This window comes from Trachinotus anak, unplaced genomic scaffold (assembly GCF_046630095.1).
Source record: "Trachinotus anak isolate AG129_WGS33_773 ecotype Australia unplaced genomic scaffold, CSIRO_AGI_Tana_v1 ptg000005l, whole genome shotgun sequence".
NCBI lineage: Eukaryota > Metazoa > Chordata > Actinopteri > Carangiformes > Carangidae > Trachinotus > Trachinotus anak.
In genome coordinates, this window is record NW_027273856.1 from 1,017,651 (window position 1) to 1,032,922 (window position 15,272).

General features: G+C 38.4%; 1 protein-coding gene and 1 long non-coding RNA gene across 22 annotated transcripts in view; one reads left to right on the forward strand and one right to left on the reverse strand.

The window, feature by feature from the left end:
* The window catches only part of LOC139621280 (uncharacterized), a 563,233-nt gene that overhangs the window by 391,766 nt on the left and 156,195 nt on the right, over positions 1–15,272 (reverse strand). The gene's annotated exons all lie outside the window — the stretch shown is intronic.
* The window catches only part of LOC139621276 (receptor-type tyrosine-protein phosphatase delta-like), a 345,696-nt gene that overhangs the window by 297,868 nt on the left and 32,556 nt on the right, over positions 1–15,272 (forward strand). For 7 of the 21 annotated variants that reach the window (XM_071477579.1, XM_071477582.1, XM_071477585.1 and 4 more), the window contains 11 exons: positions 1,331–1,441; positions 2,715–2,726; positions 5,933–6,202; positions 7,360–7,941; positions 8,462–8,607; positions 9,279–9,423; positions 11,109–11,414; positions 12,289–12,482; positions 12,878–12,904; positions 13,921–14,038; positions 14,493–15,080. In XM_071477579.1, the coding sequence (XP_071333680.1) occupies positions 1,331–1,441; positions 2,715–2,726; positions 5,933–6,202; positions 7,360–7,941; positions 8,462–8,607; positions 9,279–9,423; positions 11,109–11,414; positions 12,289–12,482; positions 12,878–12,904; positions 13,921–14,038; positions 14,493–15,080 (2,499 nt within the window). The remainder of the gene's footprint in view (positions 1–1,330; positions 1,442–2,714; positions 2,727–5,932; positions 6,203–7,359; positions 7,942–8,461; positions 8,608–9,278; positions 9,424–11,108; positions 11,415–12,288; positions 12,483–12,877; positions 12,905–13,920; positions 14,039–14,492; positions 15,081–15,272) is intronic. The other 14 variants (XM_071477583.1, XM_071477584.1, XM_071477587.1 and 11 more) reach the window with 3 other exon arrangements.

The following is a 15,272-nucleotide window of genomic DNA, read 5'->3' on the forward strand; positions in this document are numbered from 1 at the left end:
ACTTTTTGACTTTTTTTCTTCAGGGTTTGGGGAAGGCAAACAGTAGAGTCTGACGAGGACCTGATTGGCTCATTTTTGCCGTGTGACATGGAGCTGGAGAGTTGTTGATGCTTAAAGCCATTTTTCCCTGGGTCATGTGACACCACACTGCTGATCCCATTGGTGGATTTTTATGGGTGTCTTTTGTAGCTTTCACAAGCTAAAGCAGTGGTTGGTTACTTTCTTGCCGGCTCAGGCTGATATTTTGAATTTTGTCTTCTAATACAATTGCATTTTATTTTTCAGCTAAGGGTTGTCAGAAGGTTGTAAGTTGTGCCGACATACATTTCTTGCTAAGATTTGCATGTCAAACTTTTGTTACAGAGGGTTATATGTTGGTTTTGCCTTACAAAAAACTTAAAATTTTTCCACATATATGAGCAGCATTTTTCAATTTTTTGTATGCGCTGCATTTTTTTGAAAGTAACTTCACCTAGATGAAGTCCAAAATTATTCTGTTAGGCGAACATTACACTTGATCTGTGATTGAATATGCTAAAATTCATACCTAAATTTCTTTCTTTCAATTGTCCTCCCTTGTTATGCTGCTTTCTTATACTGTAAACCTCTTTTGTTTGATCCATGTTTCCCTGAAGCGGTATCACTCATCCCCATATTGACCAGTCCAGTGACATGTTGTATATTGAAGGGCTTGCCCCTATTCTTCAAAGTGAAATTATGGCATTTTTTGATATTGGCACTAGGATGAGTGTCTTTTTAGACCCTGTAGCCTTAATAAAATCAGACTTTTTCACTAAAGGACTCATCAACAAGGTAAATGTATTTTAGACAGAATATAATTTAGGTGTTTCTCTTTTCTTTACTTTTGGAGTTGGATGACAATGCGCTATTTTCTTCTCCCTTGTTGTTACCTAAAGCCTGTTAAGAGGAACAACATATTTGTATTGCAGTGTCTTGCATGATTACCATTTGAAACTATCCCTCACCTATGGTAGGATAACACACAGTCTCCATTTTACCTCAGCCAGTGGATGAGGCTGTGATAATGATGGGGGATGAACTTTAAAATACAGAGTTTATAGTAACAGATACAAGAATGTAGTATTTCATTGATGCAGTTTATTGAATATTGTGTAATTACAACTTTTCTCAAACTGCCCAACTACTGAAGCTTTAAAGGACAAAGCAAAACTAGAAATGAAGGGGGCTGATGTTGGCGTCCTTGAGGTCAAACAAGTTCTTTTCTTTTTATTTTTTCTTGTGAACATTATGCGGACAACATTATTTTAACCAAACATACTCTGCTACTCCATTTGCTATTCCCAACCAGGAGCCCTCCAGATAGAGCAGAGTGAAGAGTCTGACCAGGGCAAGTATGAATGTGTGGCGACCAACAACGATGGAACCCGCTACTCTGCCCCAGCAAATCTATATGTCAGAGGTAGGAAACTCGTGTTAACAACACTGGCATGTTTCTCTCAAACATATATATAACTTTCTCTTTAAAATTTATGAGAAATCTTTGAACAAGCCAATACAGTCTGCAGGGGCCATAGTCTGTGAGGCCATTGTAAGTATGCCTTGTTTGATTTGTTTTGGTCTTTTTTTTGCACTTGACTTACCTGCACTGATTTTAACCTACAGTATCTGCTCTGTTATGTGTTTCTGGTCCTTTCTGTTTATTATCCTGAGTCTAACACCAATGACTAGACTGCTTGCTGTGTTTATCTACTAATTGCCTTTCAAACCTGACTGTCGGAGGCGGTAAAGGGCGGACAGCCCTCCTCCATCAGTCCCAACTCTTTCCCCAGCAGTGAACAGATCCTTTCTGGCTTTTGTTCCACCCTATTGATCAACCTTGGAAGGACATCTTTAATTCCACTACTTTTGTCACAGTTAAAAATAAATAAATAGTTATTAGAGTTAAAATTGGTACAGAATAATTTTACTATCGAGGTTATTTCACTATCCTAAAACTAGTTTGTAAAAAAACTTTGTCACAGTTTTTGGTTCCGACACAGTGTTAGATGTAAATAGGTTAATATAGGTAAAGTAGCAGCAGTGGCTTTCTTTTAGTGTTGTTGTTATTATTATTTTTTTTCACAGAGGTCGTGATCTTTCATCCTTTTAAAGTCTAAATATTTGGTGTATTGCTGCAACTGTTTTTAATGCTGCTGCTCACTTTTACTTTCATACATCAGTTCAGGCTTCATTTGATTTGATTCGTCACTCTTGTCTTAATTAAATTCTCTGTAAATGCATAAATGCATAGCAGATATAAAATTTTCATCTTTTTTTGTTGTTCTTGTTTTTTTCTTCATATAAATGCTCTTGAGTCCTGTGGTTAGCTTTTACAACCATTAGTTATTATCCAGTTCCCCAATAACATGATAAATAATGTATATAAAAGTAAAATACATTGATTTGAATTATCATTTATAAACTAACCACATGGCTTGGGCAGAATTTGTGTTAAAAGTAAATATTCTATCTTTTTCAAAATGTTTGAGCTCTGACAGGTCAGAGTTTTGCTTTGTAACCTGGGTGCCAGGGAGATATATGGGGCTCCCTGGTCTTTAGAGATAAAGGTCCTTCGAATTGTTTAAGTAGCATCTGAACACCTACAACATGGCCTTTTTACTCTCTGTGTTTCCCTTGTTTTTCTCCTTTCCTTATTTCATTTTGTTCTGCATCAAATTCCCTACATCCCTCAGAGCTGCGAGAAGGTTGGTGTGTTTTTACTTTTTGAGCACAACACAAAACAGAAATAAGTTCATTTGTTTTCCATAAGACAAAAAAAGCCTCTTACAGACATTCAAGTTCAAAAAAACAGATGTATTACCGTGGCCTTTGTATTTTTTTGTTCTTTTTTTTACTTCTACTGATATTATTTCTATCTTTGTCGCACATTAAATGTTCATGTTCCCATTAAGAATGCCCCGGTCCTTGTCAGAATGCTTGACTGTCCAACAGGTGGTGCATGTTTGCATCTTTGAGGTGGGGTGGCAGGGACCATATTTGCATCTGTCTGAGAGTCTATTTGCATGGTCACCTGTTAATGCTTGAGCTAGTTGATCCCCTTTCCCCAGCCCCTACCCTGTCAGTGTTCCTGCTTGCTGTCTCTGATGATTAACAACTCAACAGGTCATTGGGATAAGAAAATTACAAAAAAGCAGTGATCATTTTTTTTGTTTTTTTTTTTGTTTTTTTTTTGATGTACTTGATTTCTATGGACTTACTAACAGCTGCTGTTTTACATAGCTGCAGTTCTGCTTCATAAGCCTGCTGTATATCTCTCCATACAGCCATTTAAGCATCACTACACTCAAATTTTCTGCTCAAATTAGCTCTCACTGCGATCAAACTTTGTCATAGATAAAATATATTAAAGCAAAATCCATCCTTTGTTGTAATTGGCACTAAAGTCAAGAGCCAAGCTGTAAAAATAACCTTGCCCTCAGAGATTATACATTTCCTCTGACGGGTGTCTTTCTGCGCAGGGAGAATTATGTATTTAGAGTGTTATCCACAAGACTTGACAAATGTAATGATATTCAAATGAGCGGGATAATATTATGTCTGTGGGGAGCATGATCCAATTGGTTATTAATTAAATATTAAGTGAGAGAAAAGTTGTATTTAATAATGCAAGCAGTTCCCCTAGATTTCCTCTCTGGAGAGCTGCAGTCTGCTCTACAGAATGGGCTTTGTAAATTGGAAGCAGCAGGAAGCACGTGCCTATGTTGCAGTTGAAAATAGCAAATACCTACACAAATAACTAGTTTAGAGTCACAGGAATGTTTACAAAGCAGGGTCAATTAACGGGCAATAAATGTAAGTATCCAGACTTTTAAAAGTAATCTAACCCAAGATAATAGTAATCTATGTTGAAAACCTGGAGCAGTAACACTGACTTTCAATCCCAAGATGTTTTATAACATCAAGTCCTTGTCTGTTTCCTTTATGTCTAAGCCCCCTAATTATCCACATCAGCTGTCCTTAAATATTTTTGTATACCAAACATAATTAGGAAAACCAGAAGAGAAACAGTATATTTTCTTGGTGTTTCAATTTCTGTCCATTTCTCAACCTTTTATCCTAATATGTTGTTGCCTTCGTTTCTATGCGTTTTGAGTTCTCCTAGGACCTTTAGCTTTTGCTAGCCGCATTTACAGCTATGTAACACTAAGACTAGACGAACCCTTCCATTTACACTGTGCGATATCACATCTTCTTCCTGACACTATTACTATTTATTTTGACTCCTGCAGCCCTCACCCAACTCCCTTACATGGTTGCCTCGCAAAGTCACATATTGTTCTCGTATGCATGACAGACTCTTGCGCTCCTCTAAAAGGCATTGAAGCTGTCCATGTGCATTATGGATGTTTTGAATTTAAGTTCACTTAAAAGTGTAGTTTTCTTTGAAATTTTTAGCTTTTTATTTATTTTATCTGAATTTTTCTTTTTTTAGGGAATGTGTATCTACTAGAGCTGTCAAATGATACACATTTTGAATCCAGGGATTATGTTTTGAAGCAAAGTGAAAAACATTAGCAAAACTTCTGAATCACAAGTAATATTCTAAGAAATCTTGGTTAAACTAAGACTCAGGAGTATCTGAATCTTTTTTTCATGTGTGCAAAATAATAACCTTATGTGTACTGTACATAAATCTTGGAATTAATCTGAGTATTGAAAAACTGTTGTCAGTGATGTTTCCTGCAGATGAGCATCTTATCTCCTCCTTCTTATAAGACACATGGCATTCCTTCAAAATTCTTGACATGTGACACTTGTTCCCAGGTAAAGGTAAAACTGAATTTCAGAATTCTCAATCTGAAAGACCTTTCTCAGCACTTTATCTTAAACTGCATTTAAAAGTTTGTAGTCCTGGTGAAATAATTTAAATTAGTATCATTTAATGTTCTGGATTTTGATTCAATCACAGGCATGGGTTGATTTGGGCAATCATAGAATGAATGTAGCATGGTGAGTCATGTTAATGCTTTAAGTGCCAGAATAATTGGTCTTCTTGTGATAAACTAAAGACTTCTCATTTATCATTGAAGCATAAAGAAGGTCTACAGCTTAACTGTTATCCTCTGAGCTATCTGGTTCTAAAGTCTAAAGCCACTCATAAAAGTGTCTTATCTATTTTCATGCCATTGTTTATATAAAAGGTAAGCTAGTCCAAAGCATAGCAGGCATGTAATCTTGCATGACTGTACATACAAAGTACTGCAGGAGTGTATCTCTACTATAGCCAAAGGGCTAAAAGGTAGGACAGGGAAACATGTTTAATGTGTGTTGAATGTATTTTTTTTTTTCCTTTTTCTCTACAGATGATTCAAAGTGTGAATGCATATCATTTGACAGCTCTAGTTTCTACTTTGAATTGAGCCTGGAAATCACAGAAAAAAACCATACCCCTTTGTTGCGTGTGTGACTTCTCAATAATATTATCTATGTCTGTGTGATGTGAGAATGTGATGAGGCACATTATCTCACATCAGCTGGAAGTACGCAGCCTAAAAGTTGTTGCATACAACTGTGGAGTGCTGTCGACTCTCCAGCACTTTGTGCAGTTCTGTATATCTGTACCGATGGTGATAGAGTATTTTGTGCATGGTGCTCGTGTTGGTGTTAACCCATTCGCCACTGAAATTTCAAAGTCTTGGATCAAATGTGTTAAAATGCGTTTTCTTAACCTTCATCAAATAATCATGAATTATCTATGTAGAAACATTTCATTTTTATGCTGCTATTCAAGCTTTAACATCCTGTTAATATTCTTATTTTATAAGCATAAATGTTAAACAATCTGTTTTCTTTTGGCAATATTTGGCGAGAATACAGAACATTTTTCTATAAAGGTATTCAGTTGTTCCATTTTCTGCTTGTTTTTCACACTATGTCATGTCTTTTTCAGTGCGCCGGGTGCCACCACGATTCTCCATTCCACCTACAGACAATGAGATCATGCCAGGCGGCAGTGTCAATATCACATGTGTGGCAGTGGGTTCTCCCATGCCATATGTCAAGTGGATGCTGGGTGCTGAAGACCTCACGCCAGAGGACGACATGCCTATTGGACGAAACGTCTTGGAGCTTACAGACGTCCGGCAGTCAGCCAACTACACCTGTGTGGCAATGTCGACCTTAGGGGTGATAGAGGCTGTGGCACAGATAACAGTCAAAGGTAGGGCTGCTACTAAAAATTAAAGGTTGAAATTCCATGGTCTTGTAAAAGATGCCAGGAGGAGCACTTCATATAAGAAGGTTACCTGCAGCAGTTTTCTTAATATGTATGTTAATTCTGCAAGTAGTTAAAAATATATACTGCAGTTTGCAGCTGGTATGTTCGGGGTAAACTATCCAAGCAGAGAATACTGGCAGTGCTTTAAAGAAAGTTATTTACCTCACTGCTACGATAAGTCATCTGTAGAGGATTCCTTGAAGCTTAAGACAAACCCTGGCACCAGCCTTAGTGCATTAGATGCCAGATTGAGAATATAGTGAAGTGCTTATCTCTCAGCCAGAGAGCTATACAGCCACAAGCTCACCATTTCTGTTAGCAAGAGGTGGGAGAAGGGGGTGAGGGGGTGTGAAACCTAGTGAGTATTGTTTGGTGTCCTCTGTAGGCAAGGTACTTATCTGGGTGTAATCATATCTACACTGCAGTATACCAGAAAGATATCCCAGACTGGTGTCGCCATGTTCACGTGCACACGAGGGACAGACCCATGTACACACATACACACACACTCTGTGTTTTTTTTCCTAGACATAACATAGAGATATTAGTCACAATATAACAGTCTGGCAGCAAGCTCTCCCACAAGCATACTTCAGATGGCATATAAAGACAATCTATTGCCCTGATATCTTTTGCCATGTGCCGTGGCGTGGGGAATTAAAGCAATAAATTTACCTGTTAAATTATTTAAGTGATAAACACTGGGAAATCTGAGATTAACGACAACAGCGTTCCCAGCTGCTGAACATGGGGTATGCACAGTTTTAATCTCACAAATCGCTCAATGTGCAACCTTTTTTTTTCTTTATTTTTTTTAACAAATGTAAACTAAGAAAGTGAAATATTAGTAAGACAATCCACCTAACTAATAGGAAGCACACACCGTATGAGTCTCTTATGACTCCTGATACACGGTATATCATCAGTATCGAGTGCAGTGAGCTGGTAAATGAATGTAATCAATATTATTCAACCCTCAACAAATTAAAATAAAGTCTCTATGGACTATAACATAAATTACTCTACAGAGGTATAACTTTGTAATGTTTGCCATATAATTTGCATTTTTATTAATATTTATGTAATAATTATCATCACAGCATTGCCCAAGGCTCCTGGCATTCCCGTGGTGACAGAGCGCACAGCCACCAGCATAACATTGACTTGGGACTCTGGCAATCCTGAGCCAGTGTCCTACTACATCATCCAACACAAGTCCAAGTACTCTGAGGACTCGTACAAAGAGATTGATGGTGTAGCCACCACTCGGTACAGTGTGGGGGGTCTCAGCCCGTACTCGGACTACGAATTCCGGGTGGTGGCTGTAAACAACATCGGAAGAGGGCCACCCAGCGAGAGCATTGAGGCCAAAACAGCTGAGCAGGCACCCAGCACGGCACCAAGGCAGGTCAGAGGTCACATGCTAAGCGCCACCACAGCTGTTATCCACTGGGATGAACCAGAGGAGGCTAATGGGCAGATCATGGGTTATCGAGTCTACTACACCATGGACTCCAGCCAGCACGTCAACCTCTGGGAAAAGCAGATTGTTCGGGGGTCTAACTTTGTCACCATACAGGGCCTCATCCCAAATAAGACCTACTACATCAAGGTTCTGGCCTACACCTCAGTTGGTGATGGTCCTCTGTCTCCAGACCTTCAAATCATTGCTAAGACAGGAGGTGAGAATGGTTTGTTTTTGTCATACAAGAACCAAACTGACAATACAAAAAATATAAACTGCAAACTGAACAAATTCAAAATTCTAAATATGTTATTACTTAAGTTAAACTGGAGGAGTCACAAACAATTTTGAAGCTTAATTCTTTTTATACACTCATTAGTGGGTTACAATTGTGAACCAGAGCTGTAAACACACAAACATCTCCAGGCTGTCAACAAAGACTTCAACTGGCTTCCTCATGAGTGAAAATAGTTTTATGAGAATACTTAACTAAAATCAAGAAATTCAAAAGTCTTGTTATTTACTTCTGAAAAAGTCAGATATTTTTTCAGCATGAAGTAACTGCGTACTTTGTGTGTGCACTGTGCTAATGAGGCTGAAATGACTGCATCTTCTGAAATACAACTTGATCTGGCTCTTGTGGCAATTAACTCTTACCACAAAGTGTGTGACTGTAATTATAATGAACAGTGCAAGATGTGTAGAGTAATGAATTCATCTCTTTGCTCTGATTCCAGTTCCCTCCCAACCAACTGACTTCAAGGGAGAAGCCAAATCAGAAACAAGCATTTTACTTTCATGGATCGCCCCAGCACAGACGGGACAGGAAAATCAAATCACAGGATATGAACTTATGTATAGGAAGAGGGATGACAAGGAGGAGGTAATTACTGTCTGACTTGATGATTCTGGCAACAGATTAGAAGTCTGTAATAACATACAAAATACTCTGACTCACAAAGTAAACAAAGTTATTGTGCATTATAGGACATTTATTGTTTGTCATGTAGTGTTATAAAATTATCTTTGTTTTTTTTTGCTTACTTAACAGATCATACAAGTTACTCTATTCTCAACTATTTTTTAATGTGTATGTTTGAACTTGATGCTGGACATTTACAGATCCAGATCATTTAGTAGTTGTCTGATTTATGGTGAACAGTATTTTAGTTATGATACATCTGTTTGTTTTTACACCATTACAACATATAAGACTAAATCATGGAGCAATATCACTGCAAATCTATTTTTTGGTGTTATAACAATCAGAATGAGGAATTTGGGAAATAAGGGTTTAAAGTTATTATTCTTTTTTAAACTTTCTGACTTTGGTCAGACACTAACTTTCAAGGGAGTGTCTGTAAAATGGAGTTTACCATGTAACTTGTCAAAAAATGCCTTTTAAATATAGCCACTTATTCTAATGATATACACTAAGATCTCATCTCAGTTCTGACAGTTGAAGATCCTTTGTACCCTCAATTTCTTTTTTTTCTTTTTTTTTTCTCCCTTTTTTTACGGAAAAACTGACAACATGAAACTTTTTTTTCACAGAAACGAATCAGTTTTGAGCCGACAACAACATACCTACTGAAGGACTTGAAGCCCTTCACTACTTATACTTTCCAGCTGGCTGCTCGTAGCAAACACGGAGTTGGAGCTTACACCAATGAGATCTCTGCAGAAACTCCACAGACACGTAGGTCTTCTTCCTTATCTGACAGAGTTCACAATGTTTGGGAAGGAAAACATTTTCAAATGCATTCCAAATTTTATGTGTGCTGCAAAATCCAAGAAGTGACAAAATGTCAGGAAAGTCCTGAACACAGGTACAATGAGGTTTTTCTTTAAAGGGATGATGCATTTGAAAATAGCAAAAGCGTAAATATTTGAAATAGTAAATAAGTCTCAAGACGTCTACCTGACCATGTGGAATTCACTTTGAAAAGATTGCATGGACAGTGTACCCAGGCTTTCCTGTGAAGTCAGGAGACAAGGTTATAAAACATAGCCCTCCCCACCTTTGTTGTGCAAAAACAGCCTTGCCATAAATGAATGGCTAAACCTTGAATTATTTATATGAATGCCCACATTTGCATTACCCAACTGTTTTTTATGAGTGAAATGGCATGGTTGGCCTTTGGGAAGCCTTGTCCCTTGACATTGCACGTTGGCCAAAAATAATAGAAGAGAGAATTTTTGAGACTGAGCTTTCTATGTAACTACACTACCAAAAACCACATCTCTGGATGTCAAAGGATGTTCCCATGTCCTTAGTGAATGGATACTGACATATGCAATTCAAATTACAATCAAGAAAGTTGTGGAGTAACAATATCATAGAAAGCTCAAAGCAAGTACTGTATCTGTGGTTAGGGACATTTCCACCCAAAAGACCTCAGATTTATTGAAAAATTAGATTGTGATGTTTATTACAAAATTGAACTATAGCCAGTGTTGTTTGTTTTCACTCATTTTGACTATCAGTGAGACAAATACCCTCAAAGCATACAGTAAGTGAAATGAAAAAAAAAACATACAAACAAAACTGTTGTATTTGAGTTTACACATCTAAACATAAATCTGAGGTCTGTGAAAGACGAGGGCAGAGATCAGGTGGGTATAAAGGCTCTGAATTTCAAACTCTGCCCAGATGTATGTTCTGAGGTAAACTATGAACTCAATTAAAAAGTGCATGCTTATGTTATCAGAATCTAATAAATCAGTCATGTCTCCTTGGGAAGTTCTCTGTTGTACAATCAGGCTTTTACCACAAACCAACAGGCTTCGGAAAGGTTGGTGACAAAAGCAACATTTTTCTATTTTAAACTAGTTAAAGCATCAACCTTTATGTTTTTGGATTGATGGTAACTGCTTGCCAAATTTGTCTTAGTTGTGACTACATTTGTTTTGGAATAGTTTGACTTGAAATACTTTGAAATCTGTTTCGGTTTTCATTAAGAATTAAAAGACATAATATATTAGGATATATGATTTTAGTTTCCCTTGTTTTATATATATTTTTTTTCATGACAAAGGTAGGTTACATATGGTAAAGCTGTCCTTTTTCCAATCAACACCTTCCATTCATCATCAGTGTGTACACTTTTGTTTTAGTCTTTGCCTTTTGTTTTTGTCTTTATTTATGATGTTTCATTGATTTAAAGTACTCCATTTATCCATGAGTCCTTGTGATTTTTCCTTATTTTGTGTCATTTTGTTTTCCTCTTTTTTCCTTTGTTTGGTCAATTCTACCATCATCACCCCGATCAAAACAAAAACTGCAACTTCTTTAAAACAAATATTCAACTCAATGAACGGCCTGACCAAACCAAAAAATAAAACAAAACCTGCACCCGCTCCAAAATCCAACCCACCTACCAGACCCCTCGGGCCCACCTCAGGAAGTCAAGTGCCATAGCCCCAGCTCCACCAGCGTCCTGGTAAGTTGGCGGCCTCCCCCAGTGGAATTACAAAATGGGATCATAACAGAATACACCATCCAATATGCTGCGACTGAAGGGGAGGACACCACTACTCATCAAATCTCCAGCATCCCTCCAGAAATCTCCCAGTACCTTTTGGAAAACTTGGAAAAATGGACAGAGTACCGTGTGATGGTCATTGCTCACACAGATGTCGGAGCAGGACCAGAAAGTCTGCCACAGCTCGTCCGCACAGAGGAGGATGGTATGTGTTCGCTAAAACAAAGCCCCAGCTGCAAATCCAGTCTACCCCTCTTAACCTACCCCAACAAATACTAACAACCTCGCCTAAATCTACAATTCCCTCTTCTTTTCTACCCTCCTGTGCCTGCTTCTAATATGACTGTCACCACTTGATACTATTAGCTCCATTTTGGACAATGCACTTTTTTTTACAAAAAAAAACTGTGACTCACTTTGCGAAAGCACCTTTTTTGCCTTTTTTTCCCCCTTTACTGCTCAATTTCAACACATGGTATGGCATTTTCAACTGATGGCCTCCAACTTCCAGTCCCAACTGTCATTTTTGAAATATTCTCAGCAGTGTTTTTGTATGGCAGCATTTTTATGTCACTAACTTTTTTTTCGGAACTTGGCGAAAGGACAAGTTCTGGACAGTGGGAGTAACAAAAGGTGGAAGAATTTTTTGAAGGCCATTTTTTTTTTTTTTTTTCTCCCCTCATGTGATTGAATCATTTTTTTTTTATTTATTTTTCCTTGCTCCATAGCCAAAATTCTTGTAGTGCTTCAAGCATTTCAATCACTTGAAGCTCCCCTTTGGCTCCACTTTTCAATTTTGGCAAAACACATTTTTATTCCATGTTTTTAAAATCCACTCTACCCATTTTTAATGTTTAAAGATTAGGTCAGTTGTCAGACCTGTTTTTGCTGTTGTTTTTTCCCCTTACCATTGTTGAAATATTGATGTCATGCAGTGCTTGTTGCAGTTTGCTGCACTTTTGTGATTTTTTTGTCACTGCAGCATTTTGCGCTACGACTCTGGGAAAGATTTAAAAAGAGGGTGAAGGGGTTCTCTATAAATTTGACCTTTTTTCTTCTATCCCATGGTGTTCCTCCAGTTCCTAGTGGGCCACCTCGTAAAGTTGAGGTGGAGGCTGTCAACTCCTCATCAATTAAAGTGATCTGGCGCTCACCGATGCCCACCAAGCAGCACGGTCAGATCCGAGGGTACCAGGTGCACTATGTCAGGATGGTTAATGGGGAGCCCACAGGACAGCCAGTCATCAAGGACATCCTGATTGATGATGCCCAGGTACAATACTCTCCTCAGCCAGCTATTTCTTCTCTCAGACACACAGTATTGTTTTCGCTTTCACCTTTACATGCGCAACAACAAAGTCTTTAATAGGAAAAAAGTGTAGAAAAGAGAAGAAAAAGCTAAGTTTCATTATGACATAAATAATTCCACTGAGTAATAGTGAATAGTGACTATTTAACTGTTTTGTCACTAAATTTAATTCTACTGGATACATTTGGTGCATATCTGCACAAGTCTTTATGTGATTACTGCTACTTTTACTATAATTGTTTTTATCAACCAACATATTTATTTGGTGACTTAACGTGTATATATTCTCACCAGCAAGTAGTGTCTGTACCCGGCCTTATCTGTTGTCTCTTTTCTCTCCATATTCATATCATAAACAGTGGGAATATGATGATTCAACTGAACATGTGAGTAGCTAAACTTGACAAAATTCTGATTTTGTTTTCCTCTGCTGTCATCCTCTGCATGAATGGCATGCGTCTTTTTTGTGCAATAGGAGCTTATGGTCTGTTTTTTTTTTCAGTAGCTTGAAGATTTCACCTCCCTTAGATGTTTACCTTAAAAACTGCAGATGGAACTCCTTGACAAACATGTCAGAGGAAATTCAAACTAAACTGACCAAACCTTAAATATCTGATCTATTTGTGTTTACTTATAAGCTATTTTATGACATAGAGGTGTTATTTATTTATTAAAGCTTATCAACACTATCCTTGTCCACTGAATCATGCCTCAATTTTAAGTACCGTATTTTCCGCACTATAGGGCGCACTGGATTATAAGGCGCACTGTCAATGAATGGTCTATTTTCGAACTTTTTTCATATATAAAGCGCACCGGACTATAAGGCGCATTAAGCGAAACAAAACTGTCAGATAAGTCAGTCAAACTTTATTAAACGCGTTCACAATAACTCCCAACCTTGTTCAGTTGTAACACGTAAAAAAAACACAGTCTGATACCGCTAAATCAAACGTTAGCGTATTCACAATAACTCTCGAAATTGTTCAGTTATAACACGTAAAATACAACACAATACACTCACTTTTTCAGCTCATTCCTCGTATGTATTACTCCACGACACTCCTGACTACGATAGCCGTAATGCTGCAAGCGGTGCGGCTTTGTAGTTTACCAAAGTCACCGTGTACCACACAAAATCACTTTGAGGTCAGTAAACTCAACCAGAATTTATCCATATATAAGGTGCTCCGGATTATAAGGCGCACTGTCGTTTTTTGAGAAAATTATAGGCTTTTAAGTGCGCCTTATAGTCCAGAAAATACGGTATATGAAAGAATATCTCTGTTGTATCCTTAGTGATGATTATGCTGACATCAAATCCCACTTGTAGGTCTCTGCTTGCTTATATCTGCAAATCAGCAAGTGAGTGTCCTGCAACTTTAATCCTGCATCTTTACAGGTAATGATCATCACAGAGCTGCAGGCAGAGACCACGTATTCAGTCACTGTGGCAGCCTACACAACAAAGGGTGACGGTGCACGCAGCAAGCCCAAACTGATTACGACCACTGGCGCAGGTAACGTGACCCATCACTGCTGACAAAGATCATGTGGTTCTCTGCTAATATACTATATGTTCATATAAATCTGCATTTCTGTTTTTAAAGCAGTAAACTGAATCAAATGAGAAAAAAAGCACAAAGCAAATATTCTTGTTACCAAGTGTGAAAATTGTGAAAGCAGCTAATTGCTGTCTCATGTAATGCAACAACCCTTATCCACTGGTATGACATGGCAAAGCTGAAGGAACGTTTTAAGTAATGGAAAATGTAGAGGGAGAGTGAAAGAAAGACAAGAAAAAAGGACAGTCCTGTTAAGCTCTTTTACTCACCTCTTTTTACAGCTTATTAGCTGCAGTAAAAGACACAGATATCAACTGACACTAAATGCCTGCCTATTACAAATTTGATAAGATGGAAACATTGTTATCAATATCCATAACAAGTTGTCCCTTTCTCGATTGGTGCTTAGTTCCTGAAAAACCCCGGCTAATGATCAGCACAACCAACATGGGCACCGCTCTCCTACAGTGGCATCCCCCAACCTTAACGCACGGGCCTCTACAAGGCTATCGCCTCCGTTTTGGCCGCAAAGATGTGGAGCGACTGACTGTCATCGAGTTCCCTGAGAGAGAGAACCACTACACTACCAAAGAGATCCATAAGGGAGCCTCATACACTTTCCGCCTTTCTGCGCGTAACAAGGTGGGCTTTGGTGAAGAGACAATCAAAGAAGTCACCACAAATGAGGACGTCCCAAGTGGCTACCCTCAGAGCATTACAGCAGAGGGTGCCACCACCTCCACCATTCAGGTTAGCTGGCAACCTGTTTTGCTGGCAGAGCGAAATGGCCAAATAGTTAAATATGCTCTACAGTATAAGGACATCAACAGCCCACGCAGTCCCTCAGAACTCTTCATCACCGCCCCGGAATCAACAGTCATCCTGGATGGCCTTAAGGCAGATACCACTTATGATATTAAAATGTGTGCCTTCACCAGCAAGGGCTCTGGTCCCTATAGCCCAAGTGTCCAATTCAGGACACAGCCTTTGGATCAAGGTAGGACCAGTCCCTGAACCTTTTTAGCCCTTCCCCTTTTAAATTCAGCCTTTCCCTGCGCAGCCCTTTCCAACCACAGCAGCTTCCTCAGAAAGCCTCAAAAGAAGCTGAGGAAAATATGGAATCAACCAGAGGACTCTGGTATTAACATGTTGCCCTATCCTTAGTCTCCATAATCTAAGCATGATTTAA